The sequence below is a fragment of the Monodelphis domestica genome, chromosome 1 (assembly GCF_027887165.1).
Source record: "Monodelphis domestica isolate mMonDom1 chromosome 1, mMonDom1.pri, whole genome shotgun sequence".
NCBI classification, from domain to species: Eukaryota; Metazoa; Chordata; class Mammalia; order Didelphimorphia; family Didelphidae; genus Monodelphis; species Monodelphis domestica.
In genome coordinates, this window is record NC_077227.1 from 640,858,306 (window position 1) to 640,885,487 (window position 27,182).

At 32.4% G+C, this 27,182-nt stretch overlaps 1 protein-coding gene across 11 annotated transcripts in view; it reads left to right on the top strand.

Annotated features, from left to right (window-relative positions):
* Positions 1-27,182, top strand: part of USP34 (ubiquitin specific peptidase 34) — a 357,595-nt gene that overhangs the window by 187,978 nt on the left and 142,435 nt on the right. For all 11 annotated transcript variants that reach the window (XM_056813961.1, XM_056813959.1, XM_056813952.1 and 8 more), the window contains 11 exons: positions 1,769-1,884; positions 3,272-3,399; positions 5,547-5,636; positions 8,166-8,261; positions 10,630-10,712; positions 15,773-15,927; positions 17,927-18,040; positions 21,397-21,496; positions 21,645-21,804; positions 24,757-24,883; positions 24,977-25,124. In XM_056813961.1, the coding sequence (XP_056669939.1) occupies positions 1,769-1,884; positions 3,272-3,399; positions 5,547-5,636; positions 8,166-8,261; positions 10,630-10,712; positions 15,773-15,927; positions 17,927-18,040; positions 21,397-21,496; positions 21,645-21,804; positions 24,757-24,883; positions 24,977-25,124 (1,317 nt within the window). The remainder of the gene's footprint in view (positions 1-1,768; positions 1,885-3,271; positions 3,400-5,546; positions 5,637-8,165; positions 8,262-10,629; positions 10,713-15,772; positions 15,928-17,926; positions 18,041-21,396; positions 21,497-21,644; positions 21,805-24,756; positions 24,884-24,976; positions 25,125-27,182) is intronic.

The following is a 27,182-nucleotide window of genomic DNA, read 5'->3' on the forward strand; positions in this document are numbered from 1 at the left end:
TTAGTTCAAGCAATTTTCCTTTTTAAAAAAATTTTTTTTTAAACTCTTACTTTTCATCTTTGAATCAACATGTAGTATTGGTTCCAAGGCAAAAGAGCAGGTAAGAGCCAGGCGGTTGGAGGATAAAGTGATTTCCCCAGAGTCACAACTGGAAAATGCCCACTGCCACCTAGCTGCCCCTTCAAACAGTTTCTACTTCATAAAAACCTTTATTGAGATTCCCTCCCACCCAACTCTTACTGCTTCCTTTCCTTTCCCTCCCTGCCCAAAATTATCTCATTTCAAATTTCTCTACTGTTTTGTTTCTACTTTTGTTTACCTGTGTTATATATTCTTCTTTATTTTAAGATCATAAAAGTCAGGGACTGTTTTGTTTTTTACCTTTATCTTTAGTAGTAAGCACAATACCTGCTCTGCCTAATGAATACTTGTTGATTTACTGAATGATTACATTGTGTAAGATACCATAAAAGAAACATTCAAATAGGAACTATAGTAGTCTACAGAAAAAGCAATTTTGATCAAGGAAACACTTCTATTAAAAGGGATAAGTCAGAAGTAAATAGAAAAGGGTGAGAATACCTGTTATTCCATAATTACTAGTTGTTGTGAAAAATTTTTAATGAAAGTTCAAGACAAATTAATTAGCAACATTGGGACAGTGTCACTCTTAATCATGATCACGCGTGGAGGGAATTCTAACAAAACTCCATTGGAATTTGAAGAATAAGCAAGATATGATTGAATTGTTATATGTTGTTATTGAAAAGATAGTATATTGTTATCTCTCCTTTTCTTCCCACAACTTCACCCCATTATTTCAGAGTGGTATAATTTTCTGGCCCCATGTTGCATAGGAAACTGAAGAAGCCAGTATTGCTAATGAAAAGTATTTGTGAGGTTTTTTTCTGACACTTTCAAATAACATATTATCTGTTACTTATGTGGTATAGTATTGAAAAAGATTGAAACTATATTTGAAAAATGGCATTTTACATATTTGTGTGTGTGTGTATGTATATGTGTGTGCTTGATTTGTTAAAGGTTTTCTTTGTATAGTATTATTAGTAGAAACCTGAATGATTTGTAAATAGAATTCTGTGTTAATATAATTGAAGTCTGACTAAACTATATGGCCCTGGAAATTATCACAATTGTCTTGCATTATGAATTTTTTTAACAGTGTTAGAGCCTATTTTCAGATCTCCTTCTAGCTAAAGAGCATTAATATTTCCAAGGGGGGAGTGTTTTGAGAGGCATCATGTCACACTTGAAGAGAGGTGACTTTGGAGTCAGGAAGACATCATGGGTTCCAGCTCAGTATTGGGCAAATCAATGAACTTTCCACCCTTGCCAAGGCTCTTGGACTCTCTGCTGTGGAACAGTTGCTTGTCTGAATTAGTAAAGCAACTTTTCTCTGAATTTACTATACCAATAAATGACAGGTTCAGTACAAAAAAAAGAAAAAGACATAAAATCACTTTAGATTGAAACCTTCTATTTCTTTTTTCTCTTCTCATTATTTATGCATTAAGAGTCACTCTGTTACAGAATAATTTCATGTATCTGGGAGAAAAATACTTACAGATAAAAACAGTCCTTACAGATAAAAATAGAAAAGTTTCATTTTTAAAGACTGGCCCTTGAGGAGTAATTTGTGTTCTTAAAATTTGGTTTTTCTTTGATTTATTGACTTAATTAAATAAAGACATATCTTAAGTTAATCACCATATATTCAGCAATTGTATGTGTTATTTTGTTTTCATAGGCCCAGCAGTTCATAAACATCAATACAGTAGCAATGCTGTGACAGACATTAATTTGGATAATGTTTGCAAGAAAGGAAATACTTTATTGTGGGATTTAGTACAAGATGAAGATGCAGTAAGTTACTTTGTGGGACTGAATATCGGTATAAATAAAATGTAATGATAGTTCTCTCATTTTGAGAAGGTTCAATTGTGTGAAGAAGACTTGATCAGTTTCTTTTGCTTCATCTGCTCCACAAGCAACATTCATGTTGTTCTAATAAACCATTCAGGTATACATCTTTGTAGCAAAGATGTTTATTTCCATTTAGGGAATTTAAAAACACATATGTAGGGTGGGATTGGATAAAGTCAAAGTCCCATGAAGAGACTGGAAGAGAATATAGGCTTATGTAGTGTGCCAAGAAAAAGAGGAGGGGAGAGAATGTATAATGGGGGAAATTTCTGCCCGTTACACTTTGGAATGTATCAGGATGCAACTTTGCTAAGATTGAAGAAAGCATGGGCACTGTTTAGGGCACACTCATCTTTTTTGGTCTGAAACATTGCAATGTCACTTTCAGACATACATCACCAATACATAATCTTGAACCTTACCACAGCCATTAGAAACCTTTTAACCCAAGATATTCCACAATATCTTTCCAAATAAAAGATTATTTTGTAAACTGGAATCTGCACTAAGAAAGGAGAAATTAGGGAAACTTTTATGTTGTAGAATATTAAAAAGCTAAAACCATATATTGAAAACTGTGGGAATTGTGATATTATTGTGATGTTATTTTCCCTTAAGTTTTCCAAGGTTAGGCTGAAACAGCCTGCTGCTTGAATTTGAGGCTACACCCAAGTGTCCTTCTCCTATCAAATTGGGTTGGGACCTTCTGTGTTTTGTTAAGAACTTAAGGATAAAAGGATTAAGATCAGGGTTGACCAACCATGTTGGACCCTGACCCAGTTGAAAGATTAAGGTTGATCAGCCATGTTGAACTCATCTAAAGTAAGGTATACTGGCCAATTTATGCTGGTGTCTTCAGGATCCATATGTCCCTCCTGTGATGAAATGAGACGGGAGTTGAGGTCTTGAAGTCTTCCTTCTCTCATGAAGTATTCCTGAGTGGGGATTGTTGGGAGGCGTTAGGGGTGGGAGAGTCCTAAGGCCTAACTCTCAGGCCAGTCAGAAAGATTCACAACTCCTTTTATAAGCAAGAGGCAGCATTCACTGGAAGGAGGCTGGTGAATACAACCATCCTTTCCTAATAGAAATTGCATGCCCCAATTAAGAAACAATGTTATTCTCAGAGAAATAGCCTAATATTCTTTCTTGGTTAAAATCCAAATGCTAGTAACATATTTATATTTATATTTATATTTATATTTATATTTATATTTATATTTATGTAGTAAGATTAAGTAGCATTGAAAGTACTTTGGAAACTTTTTTGGCTCTGCCAAAGTGAATAAAATATTAATGTAAAGATGGATAATATTTCATTTTATTGCAGATTCATCTCTCAGAAGGGTTAATAAATGAAGCAGAGAAACTTCTTTGCTCCTTAGTATGCTGGTTCACAGATCGACAGATCCGAATGAGATTCATTGAAGGCTGTCTAGAAAATTTAGCCAACAATAGGTAAACAGGAATTTACAATATTTTGATTAGAAAATATATCGAAGAGACAATGTTTTAGAGGAGATAGCTGGCCACACGGGGAAGAAGATTTTAGTTCACATCCCATATCTGATACATCCTGACTGTGTTACCCTGGACAAGTTACTGAATTTCTTAGTATTCTGGACAATTCTCTTAAGACCCTGAGTTTCACAGAAGGTACTGATAATCATTTGTAGGGGGACTTTTATCAACCATATTTTGCCTATATCATTGTAATCACAGATGTAGTTCCTATCCCTACTCTTAACTATCCTGTTGTAATGGTACAATATATATGATAATGCGTTATCATATGGCATTTGAATTTTTTCTTTTTGAATATTGGAAGGCCAGTCCAAACCTGTGATTTCCTTGCTTCCATGTAAAGTCGTAAAATCTTTCACTAATGAAGATCAGTAATTAATCATCTTGGAAAATTACCTATAGGAGTAAGAATTTAAGTTACTTGCTCATGATCAGATAGGTAGTATTTGTCAGAGAGTGGACTTGAACCCAGATCATTGTCCCTCCCAAATCACTGTGCTTTGAGGCTTCACTATAATTTTCATATTAGTTTTAATTGTTCGAATACAACTTTGTTATTAATAAAGCATTAACAAGCATTTCTTTAATTCCGTAGTTTTTTCTTTTTTCAGGCTACCTTATTAGGTTCCCTGCAGTAAAAAGCAGGAAGAAATATGGCCTTATTCTTTCTGATTGTAACATATTTGTAAGAACACAGACATATGGTGCATCTTTTTTTTTTTTAAACATCATTTGGACTTATCAAATGTAAGGCAGGATATATCAGAAACAAAAATGATTGGGGTGTATTTTAAACATAAACCCCCTCATTCTACCATAGATATAAATCTTTTTTGTTCCAGCAAATTATATAAGGCATTCTAATAATATATGATTATTGAAAAAGTACTTTTTCCTATTTACCTTTCACATGTATCTTAGATTCTAACCACAAGATTCTTGCTTTTTAATTCAATTGCAGTGATTTCTCAACTTCTGGTTTTTCTTGGAATCATCAGTTCTGATGATTTTGTTCCATTTCCTGGCATTGTAAAATTATGATATTTGACTAAATGTTGATAGTTTAGTTACTAAAGTAATAAAATTGAGGAACTTAGTTACATCTGACAAGAACTGGCAAACATTTTTAATTGAGCAGTTTATTTGGCTGCTTCAAAATTCATTTTAATTCTACTGAATGTAGAGCTCTCTGTTGCTATTAAATATTTCACCTTAAGTCCTTTCAGGGGTTAATTACCTTAAAAGGTAACTGTTAGAAAAGTTTCTTTCTTTAAAAAAAATTTTTTTTAAGTTTATTTTTTTATAAGTCCCCTTACCTTCTGTCTTAGAATCAATACTCCATTGGTGATATAAGGGGTGGAAATGTGAGGTTTTTTTTTTTTTCTAAAAGGTTGGAATGGATTATTTAAGAATAGGGTCACCAGGAATTTAATTAATTCCAAAGAGATTTCCTTTAACAATTTGTAAAATATAGAAGGAGTGAAAGTAAGAAAATCAGAGTGATGATAGGGTAAGATGTCTAGCCTGTGCACCAAGTATTTTTCTACGACCCCTGGCTCAACCCAGGCAGGGCTAATTAGCCTTTAGCCGGAGGGGCCTCAGCTTTGAGCCAAGGACCTAGAGATGCAGGGAGCCTCTCTAAAGAGGGTAGGTCTCTCCTGAGGGTAGTGTCTTCAGAAATCCAGGAAAGGAGTCGGATTTTTTCACTCGCCACATGTCGGTCCAAAGGGAGAGATCACCAAGTCTAATGATTCAGGTCCAGTAAGCAGATTCTTCATCAGCCTCCAACTTGAACTCAGAACTCCAAATGCACTCCCCACAGGAAGTTGTAACTCTTTTTTAAAGACTTCTTTAACAAATTACCGTTTTGTACTTTTTGTAATTTTGTTTCCAAGTTATGAGTATTCATCAAAGTGCAATTATATCCTTTGTACTTTTGAGATACTAGACTAAAATTTCATGACATATAAATCTTGGTCTAACATATTAGTATGATGTATATCGTCAGTTTGACTTTGAGAAATAATTATAGTTAGGAAAATTTTAACTTTTTAAAATTGTTTTCTCTTTATCTTTTTTAGATCTGTAGTAGTTTCACTTCGTCTTCTTCCAAAATTGTTTGGTACTTTTCAGCAATTTGGAAGCAGTTATGATACACATTGGATTACAATGTAAGTATAAGATATTTGAATATTAACAAAATGTTAACACTCAAATGGACTTTTGAGATTCAGTCAGTGAGTAGATAAAGAAATAGAAGTCCTGAAATTTTGATTTCTCCATCATTTTCTGTTATTTGTAAAAATAGCATTAGAACTAAGATCTGCTGACTCTCATTCCAGTGCCTTTTCTGGATCACTTTTCAGTTCTGCCATATTGGCCTTATTGCCATTCTTCACATAAGACATTGTTGCTTCCATTTCTGTGATTTTGATTTGGTTGCTTCCCTTACTTGGATTGCCATCACTTCTCAGTTGCTTCTTTTAGAATCTCAGACTTCCTTCAAGACTCAGCTCAGACACCACCTCCTTAATTTGTTTCCTTTAACTTTCCTTCTAAGATTACCTTCCATATACTCTATGTCTTGTATTACCTATTTGTACATTTATATAAATGAGTATATATTTAGGTATGTATTCTTTCATTAGATTTTAAGCTACTCATGGGCAGTTTTTGTTTTCCTCTGAATCTTCAGTACTTAGTACAGTGAGTGGCATTTAGTAAGAGCTTAAAAAATGTTTGTTGATCAATTTGTAAAGTACTTTACATGCATTTCCTCTGAAGTATTCATAATAGTTATTACCATGATTTTACAGATGAGCAAACTGAGATTCATATGTAAGTGACTTAGTAATTCATATTAGGAAAGAGATGTTATCCAGGTTGTTCTGAATAAAAAATTGGCACCCTATCTGTTTCATCATTCTACGCGAGTCAGGATAAAACAGTTGTGAATTCACCATGTTTTGATGATAACTGGGGAAGAATTTCTATTTCCTATCATTTAAAAGCTTTTTGTCTAAAGCAAGATATAAAATAAATCCACATAAATCATCGGCGTTTTTATATTACTGTCAAAGGCTTGGGAGGATAGATAGAAAAAGGTAACTCCATTTAAAATGACCATAGATAGAATAGTGGGAAAATGGGAATATATCTGCAAAAATAAATCAAGGAACTATATGAACATCATTTATAAAGTGCTATTTATGTAAATAAAGTAGTATCTAAATGAATGGAGAAATATTAATTGTGCATGGATGGGAAGAGTCAGTATAATTAAAATGACAATCCTGCCTAATCTACTTATTCAATACCATCCCAGTTAAATTCCCCCAAATTATTATTATTTTTTTAAAAACCTTTATTTTTCATCTTATAATCATTACTGTTTATTGGTTCTAAGGCCAAAGAGCTGGGCTATGCAATGGGGATTAAGTTATTTGGCCTATACCAAAAGAAATGATGAACAAACTGATTTGAAATAAACCTGGAAAGAACTTTACGAGATAATGAATACTGAATGAAAAGAAAGGGATAGATATGAGAAGAAAAGATATACAAGAATATATGGATGTAGAACTTATGAAACATGGTATATGATTCAATGTAGAGATAAAAGAAGAGTAGGGAATAACTCTTAGGTTGTGAACTTGGGTTACTGAGATGATGGTGGTTCTCCCTACACAAAAAGGGAAATAAGAGTAGGTTTGGTGTGGAAAATCTTGAGTGAAAGATGTCTAATGAATATTTTTTAAAAATTAACTTGAAGTCAATGAATCGGGCAAGACATTCTGTATAAAATAATAATGGTTATCTTCTGAGTAATCCTTGTAGAAATGATAATTGGCTTTATATATAATAATGAGGCCACTGAGGGAGATATAAGGGCTAGGACCAGAACCCTGGGAAATACTCATTCTAGTGATAATAAGATTTTGATAATAATCCAAGAAATGAACCTGAGGTGGATTAATTATACAGGCTAGAGTAGAACCAGGAGAGAACAGTATCACAGAAGCCAAGGTGGATATGATACTTGAGGAGGAATGTGTGTTTAGTGTAAAAAAATTCAGAGAAGTCAAGTGATGTAAGGCCTGAGAAGCAAAAGCAATTAATTTAGCAATTAAGAGATCTTTGGTGAAAGTAATGAACAATTTAAACCATCTCATAAAGTTGAGAACAATATTTCTAGTTCTTGAGAAGTGGCTGACTGCCAGATGAAAACAATGAATTTAGAAAATTGCATCTAGTGTTTTGGCAGTAAAACATATAGGATGATAGCTTGAAAATATGGCTGGTCAAGTGAAGATTTTAACAGATGGTATAGATGTAAGTATGTTTGTACACAGCTTAGGAAAAGGAGTTGATAGGAAGGCAAGATGAGAGAAACTGACTAATGGTCAAGCTTCTAGGGAAAAATGGAGATATTCTTATGTAATATAATTAGCTCAGCTTGATCTTACAATGGGGACTACCTTTTCCTTAAAGACAACAATAAAGGAGGAGTGAATGATAGAAGAAATAGCTATTTTGACATGTGAATTAGTAGAGGAGAGAGCTCTTCAAAAATTATGAGGATTTTAAAATTCTTGATAGTTTATATAGTTGAGATTGTTTATAATTTTTTTAATGTTCTGTATGCTATCTTTGTTATCAAAAAAGAAAAATTACATTTTCCTTTTTTATAATTGGGCCAGGTGGGCAGAAAAAGAACTAAACATGATGAAGCTGTTCTTTGATAATTTGGTACACTACATTCAAGCCGTAAGAGAAGGGAGACATAAACATGCCCTGTAAGTATATGTATCATTGTGCTTGTTTATATAAACTCCTAAACATAGAAAACAATTCCTTTTTTCGTGCTCAAGAAATATATTGATAATGGACTTTTCTTTTCTTCTTTACTTTGTTCCTGTTTGGTGACTTATGGCCAGTTAATTTGCAGAAAAAATTATTAATCTTTCCAAAGAAACATACTTTTTAAAGAAATTCTTTATTTTAAAGGCTTTTAAAGTGTTTTCTTCTTCGATTTCCTAACAAAATTTTCCCATGACTTCTAGCTTCTATTTTTCAACAGTGATAGGTAGTATTCAGACATTATTTCTAATTGCAAGGTTTATTATATCCATTGTCAGATACATTAATATACATTAAGCCTTGACTTGTATAGAATCTCTGAGGTTATCTAGTTAGTTAAAACTGATTTTATACATGAAGAAAATGAGTTCAAGGAAGGATCTTAAAAGATCATTTCAGTAAACTCCATTTTATAAATGAGAAAACCAAAGCACAAAATAACATCTCAGAGCTTGGGAATCTGGCTATTTCATAATACTTATTCTATTTAAAAAATAATTTGGAAATATTCTTTCATTATAACTATATCTCCAGGCCTTCACCTCAAATAATGAGATTTAATGGAAAACAGCTGGGTTGCACAGTGCTTAGAGACCAGTGCCTAGCCTCTGGAAGATCTTAGACACTTATTAACTGTGTGACCTTGGGCAAATCACTTCACTTTTCTTGTCTCAATTTCTTAACTCCCTCTTGGGAGGAGAATAATAGCATTTACCTCTGAGCATTGTTGTGAGTATGAAATCAGGTAAGATTTGTAAAGCACTTTAGGATAGTGCTTGGTTCATAGAAAGGACTATATAATTGTTTGTTATTATCTGAAGTCCTTACATAGGCATTTAAATGCATTTGAAATGGTTTAAGAATTTTTAAAAAACAATATTACTTTGTTCTTTTAAATTTCTTAATTTTAAAGGACTTATATTTTATATTCAAATTTTTACACACATAATAAAAAGAATTTAAAAATATTGAACTAAAGTTTGTCCAGCTATTGTACAAAGTAATTTGGAATTATGCACAAAAAGTTACTAAACAGTGAATGACATTTAACCTAGCTCTAACACTAGCTTATTTAAATTTTTTTTTATAGCCACATTCAGCAAAACATGGAGACCTTTAAACTAGTCATTATCATATAAGAGCTAATTTGATAATATTTTTGTTTTTGATGTTTTAAAGTTCCCTAGGAACCGGAGATTCTTACTATTCTAGTTAATAGTTAACAGGTTTTAAAAAAATTTAAATGGTATAAATTTGTAAAATTTTTATGTAATTTAAAATTCAAGGAATTCAAATCTTACTTTTGTTATATTTAGTAAGAAATAATAATAAAATACATTGGTGTTGAAAATAGCAATATCAATTTTAGTACTTGAGATTAAAGATGTCATGCTAGAAAGGAAATATTCAACTGGAGGCTAAATGGTAACTTACCACTGCTAGGCTTATTTACATTTTTTTATACCCAGATTCAATAAAGCAGTGGGAACCTGGTCAGTGTCATCAACTTATCTTCCTAACAAGATAACAAGTAATTTTTTTGAATGAAGGAATTCTTAGCTTAATTTTAGTGGTACTTTGTGTAAAATAGATTACAGTGGTGTAGAAAATAACATCTTCAATTTGTAGGTTATAAGCTTAAAGATGTCTTACTGAAAAGTACCTGAGATGCAACCCTATAGATGCCTGCTCTCATTTTACAGTTGAAGAAGTGGAGGATTATGAAAGTAAACTATCTTAAATTGCACAAGGTCACAGAGCTGTAAGCATCAGAGACTACAACTGAAACCACGTCTTATAGAAACAGTGGTGGCCTTTTTACCATACTACAGTGCTTCACTGAATATATTGATCAAGCAATTAGCTTTTATTTTGATTAGTATATTTCCTCTGTTCTGAGAAATTGATGCTAATAAGAGCAATGATGTAGATGCATGCAATTCTTGCTCCCTTCCTTATATTCCATTTTCTACCATTAAGACTCATGACACTTTATCTCTACTTTTCTTTAGTAGTTCTTATATATATGACTTGTGATATATTTTTTAATTATGTAAGTTTGAAGATAATCTGACCAAAATTGAAATAAAATTTTATTTAACCAAAATTTTGCCTTATATTAATATTTAATACTTGTCTTTAATACTTCCAAATGGAATTTATATAAAGTTTTTTCTTATTGTATTTTTCTGTATATGAAGTTTAATTGAGTGGGACACACATTTATTAAACTTTTAGTATTTCCTAAATAGTTTGAAGTAATGTTTTTTAATTACTCATTTTAATGATTTTTTAAAAATATAGGTACAGCCACAGTGCAGAGGTTCAAGTTCGACTTCAGTTCTTGACATGTGTTTTTTCTACTCTTGGATCACCAGATCATTTTAGTAAGTCTTTGTATTAGAAGACATTTTAATTCATATTTGTTTCTACCTTCCAGTTGATTTTTTGTGTCTTTTACTTTTCAAAGTTTGAAATAATCTTATTTACTTTTTAGAAATATTTTCCAATGGTTACATGATTCTTGTTCTCTGCCCCTGCTCCTGGAACTGTCAAGCAATTCCACTGGATTATACATGTATTATCATTCATAACCTATTTCCATATATTCATTTTTGTAAAAGTATAATCTTTAAAACCAAAGCTCCAAAGCATATACCCAAATATCCTAGTGCTAAATCACATGTTTTTCTTCTGCATTTGAAATAATCTTAGGATGTTATTGGGGTTGGTAGGTAGCAATTTTTTGTGTTGTTTTTTTTTTTAAGAATTTTTAAAGAATTCAAACTTTTAATTTATTATTTTTTCAGTTCTAAATTCTTATCTTCCTACCACTTCCTCTACTTAATGAGAAGATAAGAAAGTCAAAACCTATTATAAATATATGTAGTCAATGCAAACACGTTTTCCCATTAATTCCGTTTTTTTTAAAAAAGGAAAAGTTATGTTTCATCTGTACTCTGAATTGTAGTTTTCTATCTGAAAATATATAGCATATATTTATTTAATAATGAATCTTTTGGAAATTTAGTTGGTTCATTGTGTTGGTCAGAGTTACTAAGCCTTTCATAATGGATTATCTTTACAATATTTTTATTACTCAGTTTCTTCTTTCTTCAATTTTCATCTGTTTTTACAGATCTTCTCAGGTTTTTCTGAAATAATTTTACAGCACAATAGTATTCTTTCACAACCAAGTACCATATCTTGTCTAGCACTCCCTAATTGATAGACATTCCCTCAGTTTCCAATTTTTTTTGCCACCCAGAAAAGATGTATTAGAAATAGTTTTATAGAACTATTTGTCCTTTCTCTATTATCTTGAATCTCTTTCAGGTATACCCTTACTAGCAAAATTGCTCTATCAAAGGGCATATAGATTTTTAACAGCTTTTTGGGCAGTTTTAAATTGCTTTCCAGAATGGTTAGACTATTCATAGCTCTACCACTAGGAAGTGACACAGCATTTGTCATTTTTCTTTTTTGGCATCTTAGCTAATCAAATGTATGAGAAATGATACCTCAAGTATTTCTCTAATTTTTAGAGCAATTTTTCATAGGGTTATTGATACCTTTGATTTCTTTCTCAAAAAACTGCATATTTATAGCCTCTCATTTAATGCTATCTAATCACTTTTAAAAAGTAATTTTTATTTAAACCCTTTGTATTTAAATCACAGTCATTATTATTCATAGCACTACCTGCATTGTGAACTCCCTGTTGTAATAATAAATCCAATCAAGCAGAACTGTGGTTATATAGTAATTGTAAGCCCCATTTATATAGTCCTTTATAGTTTATAAAGCGCTTTTCTCAAAACACCCCTTTTATTTATTTAGAATTTTTCTTTATTTTATTCCAGTAACAAATTTACACATAAATTTTCCAAGGTTACATGATTCATGTTGTCCCCCTCCCCTCTTCTATTCCCCATCCTGGAATTGACAAACAATTCCACTGGGTTATACATGTATCATCATTCAAAGCCTCCCCTATTAATCATTTTTGTAAGAGTGTAATCTCATAAATCCAAATCCCCAAATGATATCCCCAAATAAACAAGTAAAAAATCATATGTTTTCTTTTGCATTTCTACTTCAATAGTTCTTTCTCTAGCTGTGGATAGCATTTTTTTTTCATAAGTAACTCAGAATTGTCCTGGATCATTGTATTGCTGTTTGTAGTAAAGTTTGTTACATTTGATCATCCCATAATGTTTCATTTACTGTGTATAATATTCTCCTGGTTCTGTTTATTTCACTCCACATCAGTTCAAGTACATCTTTGCAGTTCTTTCTGAAGTCATCCAGTTCATCATTTCTTATGGCACAATAGTATTCCATTGCCATCATATACCATAATTTGTTCAACCATTCCCCAATCAAGGGACATCCCCTCCATTTCTAATTATTTGCCACCACAAAAAGCATAACTATAAATATTTTTGTACAAACAGGTATATTCCCATTTTTTATGAATCTCTTTGGTATATAGACCTAGTAGTGGTGTTGCTGGGTCAAAAGGCATGCATTCAAAAAACTCCTTTTAGATAGTAACAGAGTATGATTGTTATCAACATTATACCCAGGAGTTAACAGACTTGGAGAAATTAAATAACTTGTCCACGGTCATAGAATTAGCAAAGTTATCAATCAAGAGATAGGGATCTTTGGATAGACATTATAAATATATTTGGGAGGTTCTTGTGCTTGATACCAATTAGGCAAAGTGCAGAATCTCAAGGACCTAGCTGTCCCACAAATTCTTAACCATGGGTCAGTTAGCTTGTTTTAAAAATATTTTTATAATTGTATTTTAATAATTGTTTTCCTTTGTAATCTTATGTATTTTATGCATCTTAAAACATTTTTTCCAACAAGTGGACCTAGGCTTGAGCTACATACAGACTTAGGAGAGTGGATGGTAGAACATAAGTTGATGAAGATTTCAAAACCTTGGTCTTCAGTGAAATCTTCTTTTTGGACTTTCTGCTGAACATCTTCCATGATGGTAGCATGCACAACGTTTTTATGCCTTGCTGAATATCAGTTATCTCAAGGGTTATTAAATCAAAGTCTCATTCTAATCATTCATAGAAGTTTGCATGGTTTTGACCTTAGCTTGGGAACTGCTTTGTTGGACTAAAACATACTCGGTCAAATCAAATGCATTTTTATAGTTGGCAAAGAGTATGCAGAAGGGGTTCTTGTGTTCTTTTTAGTCTTTCAGTCAGCTTTGCAATTGTGCAAGTGTGGTCTGCTATAGATAATTGATGACAGAAGCTTGCTTTAATCTTTCTAGAGGATGCCCTTTTGAATTAGTTTGTAGCATTTTTTCAGAAATAGCAGAGATGGCATAGAGATTGGTATTTGTTAATATTTTCTCATTTGTCTTTTTTGAGTAATAACATGAGATCTTGTTTCTAAACATTTACTGTCACCGCTTTGAGATAAAACTATTGATTACTGCCCTCATTCTGCTCCCCACTCTAAGGATCTCTTCTGTAGATACTAGATCTAATCCAACAGTTCTCAACTTAATGTTTTTTAGTGCTGTCTTTATTCTAATACAGTATAGTAATAGGGACTTTGTTATTTAAGGATGATGTGTCTAGGGTAATTGATGAAGAAAAATTAAAAAAAATAATTGTATAACTTTTCTACTTTTTTGGTATATTCATTTTACTCAGGTTTTCTTTCTTGAAAGTCCTCAAGTTGATTTAGCTCTCTTGTCAAGTTTGTTTTCCCTCCCATCAGTTCTCACTCTTTTATTCATAAATTCATAATCTTCCATCATTCTGAAGTATGAAAATTTACAAACAAAGTAACTAGTTGATTATAAAACTAGTGCCATACTTCTCCACTTCATAAACAGATGAAGAGCTTCATAGCTAAAGTAATTGCCTTGGTTTTCCTTTAAACCTTTGCCTTCCACCTTAGAATCAGTACCATGTATTGGTTCCTGAGGCAGAAGAGTGATAAGAGCTAGGCAATGGGAGTTAAGTGACTTGCCCAGAGTCACACAATTAGGAAGTGTCTGAGGCCAAATTTGAACCTAGGACCTCTCATCTCTAGGCCTGGCTCTCAATCTACTGAGTTACCAGCTGCCCCCTCATTTTCTTGTTTAAAAAAAAAAAAAGGATTTATGATAGGAAGTTTGAGGCATCTTTATGGCATACAACCCTCTGAACTCTTCTTATTCCTAACTCAAATTTCTTGGTATCTTTCCTTGAGTTTTCCTATGCTCCTCTTCTTGTCATCTTATTCTTTGTTTTGAAGTAATTGATTATTAACATTTGTGTAGATTTAACTTGGAGGACCTGAGAAGTATTACTTTGAATATTGACTATGATGACTTTGGGATTGTCACATTAGCTCATTGTAGTTCCTGACACATAGTAAATACTTGATAAATGGCATTGACTGATAACTTCTTATTCTGTCAGTATAAATTTGTTTTTTAAAACATATTTTAGTATAATTGGTTTCCTTTATAAACTTGTGTATTTGATTTTGTACATATGTGTAAAAGCATTCTCAATGAGGATTTATAGTTTCACCAAACTCCAAAGATATCTGTGATTCAGAAAAAAGAATAAGAATAGCTACCCCTAAGATGATAAGTTGAAGATAAATTGCTAACCTGTTTTGATAAAGGGAATTTTTCTCATTCAGGAATTCTCTCTATCAACAAAATCATAGGTCCGACCTATTCCTTTACCTAATGAGTTCTTAAAATAATTTCTCTATCCTCAACCTCTATCTAAAGATATCAACAAATATTTGTGCTTCAGCTGCTGAATTCATCCTTTGCAATTTTTGCAAAATGTCCTGTGTGATATCTTTTTGTTGCCTTTTATTGAACCAAAAAAAACAGAGCCATCATAGCTTTTCCCCCCCACTACAAGAAACAATACAACTTCTTTTCTAGCTTATTTTATAGTCAGAATGTTGATAAGTATGGTTCAGCTCTTTTAAGATCTCACTTTTTAGAGTATCAAGTCTTAGTTAAAGAAAATCTCTGATTACTGTACAAATATTACTTTCTCAGAAAGTGGCACTTTCTCTTGTATTTTATAACTTAAACAGAAAATAATATATGCACATGGTAATTTGTACTTAAAAATGACTTACAATAATAGAAACTGGTATTTTGTTAAAATACTCTTAAAATATTTTTATTAATGTGTTTACTATATTGTCCCTTGAGTTCATTAGTTATTCATGTTCCAAAGATGTTATCTGTCCCCAAATATTAAGTACTTAACCCATGTTTTAAAGACTCAAATCAAGTAGAAATAAGATACTTGATGTGTACCTCAGTTTTGGTATTTCCATATGAGGGATACGTTGCAAAGTTTGAGAGAGATGTGTCTTTGTTACATTTGAATTTCTTTTTTGGTAATTCCTGTTGTACATGAAAATAAACATTTCTTTTTATGTCTAGGGCTAAGTTTAGAACAAGTTGACATTTTGTGGCACTGTTTAGTTGAAGATTCTGAGTGTTATGATGATGCACTTCATTGGTTTTTAAATCAAGTTCGGAGTAAAGATCAACATGCGATGGGAATGGAAACTTACAAACATCTTTTTCTAGAAAAGGTATAGAAATGTGCACTTTTACAGTACATGTACATGCTTAAAATTTTTTTTTATCTATCATTTCCTGTGATCCTTTATTTCCTTTGTGTCATTGTTCTCTAATTTTAACTTTTATTCACTTATTTTCCTTTGGATTTTCTTCCACATTTTTACATCATTTAAATATTCTTATTTATTTATTTATTTTGTAACACTGAAATATATATTCATTTTGCCATTTTTCAGGTGATTTCATTACCACAAAGATGTAACTAAGAGATTTTTTTTTCCCTGGATACTAGATTTCATTTTTATAAAATTCAGAATCTCTGTTAGAATATGTCAAACATTTAACTGGTAATATTATTTTGTTTGAGGTGAATAAATGTCTGCTTTGCATTTTAATACATTATTTTACTTTTAGCAAGGGTACTTATTTAAAACACCTTTTAGTATATGTCATAGAAGATCAGTACTAGGTTTTTTTCCCACTTTGTTTGTAACAATACCAGTAAAATCTTGTTTTCCAAATATGATGCCATTTAGGAACATTAGAGCTCTGATTCTACCATATTGCTACTATGCAACAATATGCTATATTCCTAATCAGTTTGATTGTAACTGGATACATAGTCAACTTTTCTTCCAGATGTCTTTTTTATAGCTTTCAAGGATACCCCTAGTCCATTGAAGGAATGGGGATGTGTTTTTAGATGATTTCCTTGTTCCTGCTAAGTTCACAGTAGTGTTGTCCTATTCCCCCCCTCCCCCCAAACATGATGGCAAACCTATGGCACATGTGCCAGAGCATGCCAGAGGGGAATACTCCCTTCCCCTCCTCAATGGGCACCTGAGGATATTTCTCACATCACTTCCTCCTCTGCCTAGCAGCCCAATGGGTTCACTTCCTCCATCTCCCATCTAGGGTAAGGTAGGGGACTCTCATACGGCATGAGGGTGGAAATTTAGGCACTTGTTCTCTAAAAGGTTCACCATCATTGCCCTAGAAGATTTAAGATAATGTTTTTCTCTTGTCAATTAATATTGTCTTTCATTATGGTGATAATGAAAAGTTGAATATAAACATAAGAATGATATTATTTTCTCCATCACCATCCACATTTCTTATTTTTGGCAAATGAGTAAATACCTTCCAGGTTATTTTCATATTGTTATGTTAAGGTAATTAAATTCTAATGACTAATAGGGTGTTTTTACATGTATCAATTAAGTGTTAATAAATTGATAATTATGATAGGAAAAGATTTCATCTACATATTCATCAGTCATTTCTATTTAGAAAATTGCTTTTATATACATTTATTTGGTTTATGTTAGATGTGACTAGAGGTATACTGTTATATTTTCCTCTTTTTTTCCCCCACAATAGATATATCCAATTTTACCATTATAAACTGTACATTTGTATAAATTATGCCTTGAATACTCAGTAAAATGTAAACACTTTCATGGCAAGTTGAATTTGAAAGTTAAAAAAATCTATTTTGTTTTCCCTTAAATGTATTATTCTTTTGAATTTCCATATTGATTCTAAGGATATTACTATTTTTGCTGTTCCATTTTAGGATCTCTCATTTGTTTGTGAGCTCAGCTTAAAATTTTCCTCCTAGATGAAGACATTCCTGACCTTTCCTCTTAGTACCTACCTCATCACCCTTCCTATGGGTCTTCCTTGCTTTCCCCTCCTGTATTTATTTTGTTAGTACTTATGTGTGTATATTGTTTCCTCTAATATAACGTAGGTTTTTTAAAGAGCTTTGGGTGTTACCTTTGTAGCTTTACTCTAGCACAGTGCTTGGTATGTAGAAGTAACTTCATTCATACTTGTTGACTGTTTTTCTTTTTTGACTGATAAGCTAATAAATAAAAAAGCTTATTGTTATTTCAACAAATGATTATCTGTTTTTAAAAATGATTTATTGTCACCAATATTCCCTTCTTCATGATTGAAAATAAAAATTCATCATTTTGATATTTACATCAAAATTTCTTTATTTAGATGCCACAGCTAAAACCAGAAACTATTAGTATGACTGGTTTAAACCTGTTTCAGCATCTTTGCAACTTGGCACGACTGGCTACTAGTGCATATGATGGTGGCTCAAACTCTGAGGTATGAATTTGGGAGCTTCCTTTTAAGTGGGTAATTGGTTATTTTTCTTGAGGTCATTTTAAACAAATTACAAAGAATTCCATTGATTTCATTTCCATCCATTAATCTTTCTCTCTCAACATTTTGAACTACAGTTAATAGATATCTTTATTATCCCCTAAACCTTGATATAATTTTAGTTTTTCATGTTATATTTTTTAATTTATTTTTTAAATTTGAATGAATTTATTGTCAATTTAGAACATTATTCTTTGGTTACAAGAATCACATTATTTCCCTCCCTCCCCTCCTTACATCCGACGTGCAATTTCATTGGGTCCTTGGTCAGAACCTATTTCCATGTTGTTGGTGTTTGCATTATGATGTTCATTTAGAGTCTACCTCCCCTGCCATTTCCCCTTGACCCATGTACTCAAGCAGTTGTTTTTCTTCTGTGTTTCTACTCCCACAGTTTTTCCTCTGAATGTGGATAATGGTTTTTCTCGTAGATTCCTCCAAGTTGTTCAGGATCACTGCATTGCCACTAATGGAGAAATCCATTACATTCGATTGTACCACAGTGTATCGGTCTCTGTGTACAATGTTCTCCTGGTTCTGCTCCTTTCACTGCATCACTTCCTGAAGGTCATTCCAGTTCCCATGGAATTTCTCCACTTTATTATTTCTTTGAGCACAATAGTAGTCCATCACCAACATATACCACAATTAGTTCAGCCATTCCCCAATTGAAGGGCATCCTCATTTTCCAATTTTTTGCCACCACAAAGAGTGCAGCTAAAAGTCTTTTTCCTTATTATCTCTTTGGAGTACGAACCTAGCAGTGCTATGGCTGGATCAAAGGGCAGACAGTCTTTTATCACCCTTTGGGCATAGTTTCAAATTGCCCTTCAGAATGTTTGGATCCATTCACAACTCCACCAGCAATGAATTAATATCCCGACTTGCCACATCCCCTCCAGCATTCATTATTTTCCGTTGCTGTCATGCTAGGTGTGAGGCGATACCTCAGAGTTGTTTTGATTTGTATCTCTCTGATTATAACACTTTTCCATGTGGATATTAATGGATTTTATTTCTTTAACTGAAAATTGCCTATTCATGTCCCTTGCCCATTTATCAATTGGAGAATGACTTAATTTTTTGTACAATTGGTTTAGCTCTTCATAAATTTGAATCATTATATCTTTGTCAGAGGTTTTTGTTATGAAGATTGTTTCCCAATTTGTTGCTTCCCTTCTAATTTTGGTTGCATTGGTTTTGTTTGTATAAAACCTTTTTAATTTGGTGTAATTAAAATTATTGATTTTATATTTTGTGATTTTTTTTTCTAGCTCCAAAGATCTGATATGTATACTATTCTGTGTTCACCTAATTTGCTTATAGTTTCCTTCTTTATATTCAGGTCATTCACCCATTCTGAGTTTATCTTGGTGTAAGATGAGAGATTTTGATCCAAACCTAATCTCTCCCATACTGTCTTCCAATTTTCCCAGCAGTTTTTATCAAATAGTGGATTTTGGTCCCAAAAGCTGGGATGTTGGGCTTTTCATAGACTCTTGCTGAGGTCATTTACCCCAAGTCTATTCCATTGAACCTCCTTTCTGTCTCTTAGCCAGTACCAAATTGTTTTGATGACCACTACTTTGTAGTATAGTTTGAAATCTGGGACTGCAAGTCCTCCTTCCTTCGCATTTTTTTTTCATGATTTCCCTGGATATCCTTGATCTTTTGTTCTTCCAAATGAACTTTGTTATTGTTCTAATTCAGTAAAAAAAGTTTTTTGGAAGTTCAATGGGTATGGCACTAAATAAGTGAATTAATTTGGGTAAGATTGTCATTTTTATTATGTTAGCTCATCCTGCCCATGAGCAATCAATGTTTTTCCAATTGTTTAGATCTAGTTTTAATTGTGTGGAGAGTGTTTTGTAGTTGTCTTCATATAGTTCCTGTGTTTGTCTCAGTAGATAGATTCCTAAGTATTTTATTCATGTTACATTCTTAAAGATAGTTCTTTTGATTTTTAAAATGTCATTTAAACATTTTCTATCAGAAGGCTGACATGCTGATAAAAGATATATGCAAATCATGATTTTGATACTTAATCTTTCTAATTCATTTCATTTTCCTTTGCCATTTCACCAAGTATTCTCTTTGGGAATCTTGTGTCCAGGTTATCTCATGGTTATTGGTAAATATTTATTGAACCTAGAAAAAATATTCTAGTCTTAAGTGGCTATTTGAATTCCAAGCTTATAATCTTTAGCTGACTTCTTATTCTTAAGCAGAGTACTTTCTCATATATTAAACGTCTTGTTACCCTTAAAAAGAAATCAGCATAGTTGTCAAATTCACATTTACTGCCCTGTTCTGTCCTGATTATTTATTAAAAATGATGAGCAACCATTAAAAAAGTTTTTTTTTTTTAATTTTAACAAGTAACCTTACTGTTCTATACTGCTTTAAAAAAGAACAGGTAGTAAATGTTGAAAAAAAATAGATACACGGACAATGTTTTACCAAGAAAAAATGTGATTCTTCTTTTGCCATTATTTTCCTTAGTATTTGTTCCCACCTTTGCCTCTTTTGCATTTTGGTTCTTTTAGATTAGGTGATGACCAATAGGTCATCATTCTGATTTTGAACTTTAAGCAAATTGTCATGGGTACTCATTTTTTCAAGGTGTCCAGGAAAGTTTTAGTTATTCTATCTCTGTTGTATAGAGAGTTTTTCTGCTTACCTGGGAGTAGGTTGCCACCACTTGAAATCTCATTGTTGCTATCAGAAGAACTAACTTATTTTTTATATTTTCCACAAAGGTACTTTACCTTTTTGACTGATTCCAATTACAACTTCACTTTTTTGCTTTTAGCCTAGAGATAATTGACAATAGAATCTGTGTTGTTAATGAAATACCATAGTGAGTTGATTAAAAGCTTCTGATGGTAGTTTAATTTTAGATTATGTTAAAGGAAATATTATAGTTTTAAAAATTTTCTGTCTCAGACAATAAAAGGGCTTATGCAGTGTCGGCTAAACCACCGTCAGATAGCTATATATAGTTATTTTATAGTTATGAGCACTGATTTAACAAATCAACTGGATAAGATCAACTTCCCCAGTTTTACAACTACTTTTTTAGGGATAAAACTTCAACTAGACTAGAAAGAAGCTAGAATTTTATCCGATATAAAAAGTCTATATTACTAAATCTTATACATTAGTCATTAGAATACTTATCATAGGCCTTATTCACATACTTGACACTTAATAAAGTATTAATTCTTTTAATGCTGTATGATTTTATTTGTTTTTGTCATCAGAGTAGTTTGACAGATATGTTACATTTTTCTCTGTAGCTGTGTGGTATGGACCAATTCTGGGGCATTGCTTTAAGAGCACAGTCTGGTGATGTTAGTCGGGCAGCTATTCAGTACATCAACTCCTATTATATAAATGGTGAGTAATTTCAGCTAAATTTATAATACTGTTTAAAATCAAGGAGAAAAAATGTATCATTTTTTGTTTTTGGCAATTTTTCATAGTTCTGAATTTAACCACAACTTTTTTTCAGTTCATATGTTGTTTTAAAAAATCTTGCTTTCAGGTAAAACAGGTTTGGAGAAAGAGCAAGAATTTATTAGTAAGTGTATGGAGAGCCTTATGATAGCTTCTAGCAATCTTGAACAAGAATCACACTCAAGTCTTACCATTATTGAAAGAGGACTTCTTATGCTGAAGACACATCTGGAAGCATTTAGAAGGAGGTAATTTTCCAATCAAATTTTATTTTCCTCATAATTTATACTTTAAAAAATATATTTCTTTAACTGAAAAGTCATGTGAAGCAGAACTCATGATTATATAAACTTAATAACTATTACAGATTGTTTTTTTTTTACCTGAAAGGGTCATTGATGAGGGGGGGAAATGCCTTTATTTGCAGGGAAATAATTTGAATGTATCTTTAGCAGCAAAATTAAATATGCCCACTCAATTCAAAGAAGTAATATTTATTAATATATTTTGCTTTTTTCTTTCTAAAGTTGTTGATAGTGTTTACCATTTAGATTTCTGTTCAATATGGAAGCATGAGTAAAATATTCCTGGCATAGAAAGAAACTTGTACAGGTATGAAGTGTCAGCAAGTAAAATGTTATATGATTAATTTAAAAAAGGTCAGTTTTCCTAAGTGTAGAGTGTAATAATTTTAGTAAATCTGTAACCTTAAGAAAACTTTGACAAGATCAGCTTACATAGGACTTTTGCAGATAAACAGGTGACTAATATTTGATTCTAGAGGTAATAGGGATATGCTGGAACTTTTAAACTAAAGGATTAATATAATAATACATACATTGTTGGAAATGCACTTCAAAGCTGAACTTAGAGTGGATTAGAGAGAACAGGTACTTCTAGCTTGGAATCCAATTAATTAGATATGGTATTTCAACAATGGGTGATGAACCTGAGTGGTATCTATGTGAGTAGATTGAAAGAGACAGATGTCTGGTGTTATGGTGATGGTTGAAATGACAAGATCTGGCAAGTTATGTGAGGTGAAAGTCAGTATTAAAGGACATTTCTGAGGTTGTAAACCTGCATGACTGGAAGCTTGCTTTTGAACTTACAGGATACAGTGACATTTGGAAAGAGTTGGGGTAGAAGGTAGGAGCACAGAAGGGGTGAAAATAAAGACTAGGGCTGGATATATAGGTTTGGAATAATTTCATTAAAGATAATAATTACATCTTTGGGAGGTGGTTTGGTCACCAAGTGAATGCTTAGAATATAGAAAGACTCACATTTGAGTGTCCCTATGTTTATAGGATGTGACTGTGGAGGAACTAAAAAAGGTAATTAAGAAGAGGTCAGTTGGCAGAAGCAAGAGAGAGCAGTGTCAGATGGTGCATAAAGGTCAAGAAGCCTGAGACCTGGGAAAAGATAATTAGATTATCCAGTAAAGAATTCATTAATAACTGGAGAGACAAGTTTTAGTTGAATCATGAGTTGAGAAGCCAAGTTGAGTCTAGTTAGTAGGCATTTATTAAATACTAGGGAATATAACTGTGAATACAAAGAAAGGCAAAAAGACTTCTTTCCCTCAAGAAACTCTCAGTATAAAGGGAGGGGAAATATGCAAATATCTAAGTGCAATAAAGCATATACAAGATTGCAGTGGTTGAGAAGTGAAAGAACTGAAAAATGAAGGCAGTGAATATAGATGAGGTTTTTCTTAGAGGTTGGCTATGAAATGTAAGAGAAAGGATAATAATTTGAAAGTAATGTTTAATTAGAGTCTTTTCAGAATGGAAGAGAACTAGTTGGTGCAAAGGATAGATTATTGGGTCTGGAATCTGAAAAACCAGAATTCAGATCTATCTTTTGACATTGGCTATGTGACATTGTGCAAATCACTTAATGTGTTTTTCTCAACTGTAAAATAGGAAATCACACTAGCACATACCACTCAGGATTGTTGTCATGTTCAAATGTGCAGGGGGAAAAATTTAAACCATATTTATTTAATTAGTTTAGAATATTTTTCATTAGTTACATGATTTATGTTCTTTCCCTCCCCTCTTTCCTTCTCCCTCCCATAGCTGATGAGCATTCCACTGGACATGTATCATCGGTCAAGAACTATTTCCATATTATTAATATTTGCCATAGGGTGATCATTTAGTCTACAGCCCCAATCATATCCCCAGTGAACCATGTGACCACGAAAATGGTTTTCTTCTGTGTTTTTACTCCCATAATTCTTTTTCTGGTTTTAGATAGCATTCTTTCTCATAAGTCCCTCAGAATTGTCTTGGATCATTGCATTGCTACTAGTAGAAAAGTCCATTACATTTGATTGTGCCACAGTGTATCAGTCTCAGTGTACCATGTTCTCCTGGTTCTGTTCCTTGAATGAATACAAGGATGACGATGATGATATAAAGAAATTTGTGTTGAGTGCATATAAAAGATTTTCATTGACAAGCAAAATAGTCACTTCTTTTCCAAATGCTAGAGAAAAGAATGATCTGAAGTCTGTCCTCAGGACAGATACTCTTAAAACCCTTCTAACTCAGTAGAAGCTGAGTTTGTATATTGTTGTGTTACATAGCCATTGAAAAAACCCATTTATGATTAAATGGATAGTTTTATATACATTAATAATAAAACATCTCTATTGTCTTTGTATCTGTAGGTTATTTTCTGTGTCACTTATTTTTCCTGAGGAAATAAAATAGACAGTCAATATTTTGCTTTTTTATACCAATTTTTAGAGTATTCTTCAGTACAGGTTAGCTCCCTGTTATGATGGCAGTGGAGATAATCTGATTTTTTTTTTTTAATTGAGATTTTATTTCTAGTAGTTTGTCTTTAAGTAGAATAAGTTGTTGGGAACTAGAGCAATGTGTGTTCTTGCATGTACATGTTTACATAAATTTCTTGTATGTATTTAGTTCCTTACATTTAATTTTGATAATCAGGATTTAAATTTTAATTTTGATTAGACACAATGACAGACTAATCTAGCATATAATAAATAATAATAGCTTCCATTTATGTCATACTTTGAAGTTTACAAAACATATTTTGTCTCATTTGATTCTTTAACAACTATGGAAGGTTTTTAAAAGTTTTAGTCAGTGTTTTTTAATTTTAAGAATTTTTATATAACAAGAAAATAGAAATATTATCCTATATGATTTTATTTGTTTTAGGTTTGCTTATCATCTGCGACAGTGGCAAATTGAAGGCACTGGTATTAGTAGTCATTTAAAAGCACTTAGTGACAAACAGTCATTACCACTAAGAATTGTATGCCAGCCAGCTGGCCTTCCTGACAAGGTAATCACATATTTGATTCCTAAATTAGTATTATTTCTACATGCAAATATATGTTCTTTAATTTTTCTAAATTGGTCATATCTTGTATTTCAGATGACTATTGAAATGTATCCTAGTGACCAGGTAGCAGATCTTAGGGCAGAAGTAACTCATTGGTATGAAAATTTACAAAAAGAGCAGATAAGTCAACAAGCTCAGCTTCAGGAATTTGGTCAAAGCAGCAGAAAGGGAGAATTCCCTGGTAAGTGGCAATTCTGATAATCATAGTTTCATTTTTCTTCCTTCAGAATTGATGGAGCCCATGTCCCAATCATTGGTCACCTATAGGGGTATTCATTAGATGGGCTTTCCAGGGAGCCTGGGTACAATTTCCAACTATCTTGTTTGAAATCCTAGAGGTCAAATAAAGTTAATAGTCAAACTCAAAGCAAAAATAGTTTATTAATGCACCAAAGAAAAATATTTGCTGGAAATAGTTTTAACTTCATAGAGTACAAATTTTTTTTTTATGATTTTTTAGGCCCATGTGGAGTATTCAGGCAATCAACAGGATTCATTTATAATAGATAAGTAAAACTTTTCACAGGAAAAGGGCAGTGCTACAACTTAATATTGATATTAAGAGAGACAATCATTTCAGTGAGAAAAGGTGGGGGTGGGTAACATTCTGGGGAAATATTTAGAATGCAACTGGTAGGATTTGCTATTGGAATGTGAAAAGATTCCGTCTTTGAGAATAAAGAAATACTTTTATATCCAATATCCAATACTTTTATAACAAGTGTCAAAGAAGTCCATTTGATTTAGGACAGCAAGATTGACCTAATCATAAGAGAAGGCAGCAGGTGATTTTAATGAGGGGTAACAGTTTTTTCAGCAGTGGATGAGATCCTCTGTGATATCTTTGGAAGGTCTTTTACATTTTATTTTTCCCTTACTTCTTTGAAAAGTTTCTAAAGTTTCTTATTTAAGACTAAAACTATGAATTCCTTGTCAGAATTAAAAACTAAAGTTTTTACTATGTTATTTATTAGACCTTTTTTGGAGACCATATTTACTAATATATTTTTGAACATAACTGTAACTAAAATCACATGAATTTAGAGATGTTAGGGATGGACCTCAGCTACCAAGTAATCCAACCAACACTGAAAAGAAGTCTTTACTATACCATGATTAAATAGCACTTTATATACTATACCTGACATTTGATCATTCATCTTCTGCTTGGAGATCTCCAGGGAGAAAGAAACTACCACCTTTCAAGGCAGCGCATTCTCCTTTTGTTTTTCTGTATTTGTTGGGATTTTTTCCCCATACACCAGCTAAAATTTGCCTCTCTGTAGTTTCTATCCACAATTTCTAGTTCTGCACAGTGAAGCCAAGAGAAAAAAGTAATCTTTCTTTCATAAGAAAGATTTCAAATACTTGAAGACAGTTATCCCTTCTTAAGTCTTTTTTTCTGCAAGCTAAATATCCCTAGTTCGTTTAGTGATTGCCTTTCTCAATGTTCCAGCTGATCAGTATTATTCTTACTGTAATACCTCCATTTGAATATATTCAGATATGATCTGAACAGGGCAGAATACATAGGGATTTTCTCCTTATTCCTGGAAACGATGCCTCTCTCAAACCCATGAACTGCTAGGTGACGCAATGGCTGGAATTCACAATACTTCAAAATAAATCTGGACTCAGACAATATCTGGGTGACCCTAGATAATTCTCTTAGCCTTATTTACCTCCGTTTCTTTATCTATAAGACAAGCTGGGAAAGGAAATGATAAAACACTATAGTGCCTTTGCCAAGAAAACCCCAATTGGCGCCTCAAAAGAGTTGGATACAACTCAATGGAATGAAAACCAAAATGCCACTCTTACTATATAACCCAAGATCCCATTAACTTTCTTGATCACACTGCTGATTCATATTAAGCATTCAGTTTATTAAAACCCCCAGATCTGCTTTATTCTAAGTCTTAGACTCCATCCTTTCCTTGTGAAATTGATTTTCTGAACAAAATTTATACTTTACATTTGTCCTAATTGAATATAGTTTTTATAGATTTAGCCCAGTGTTTTAACTTATCAAAACTTTCTGAATACTAATTACTGTTATGCATCTGTAAGCTACTGTTGTGTCACCTATAAGCTTGAAAACATTAAATAGCCCTGAGCCAAATAGAGATCCCTGGAACCTCCTGATGATACTCTTTGATGAAATTAATCTTCATTAGTGATTTTTGGGAAAGAGAAATTTTCCTTTTATTTCAGATATGAATGAATCAGCTAGGTGGAG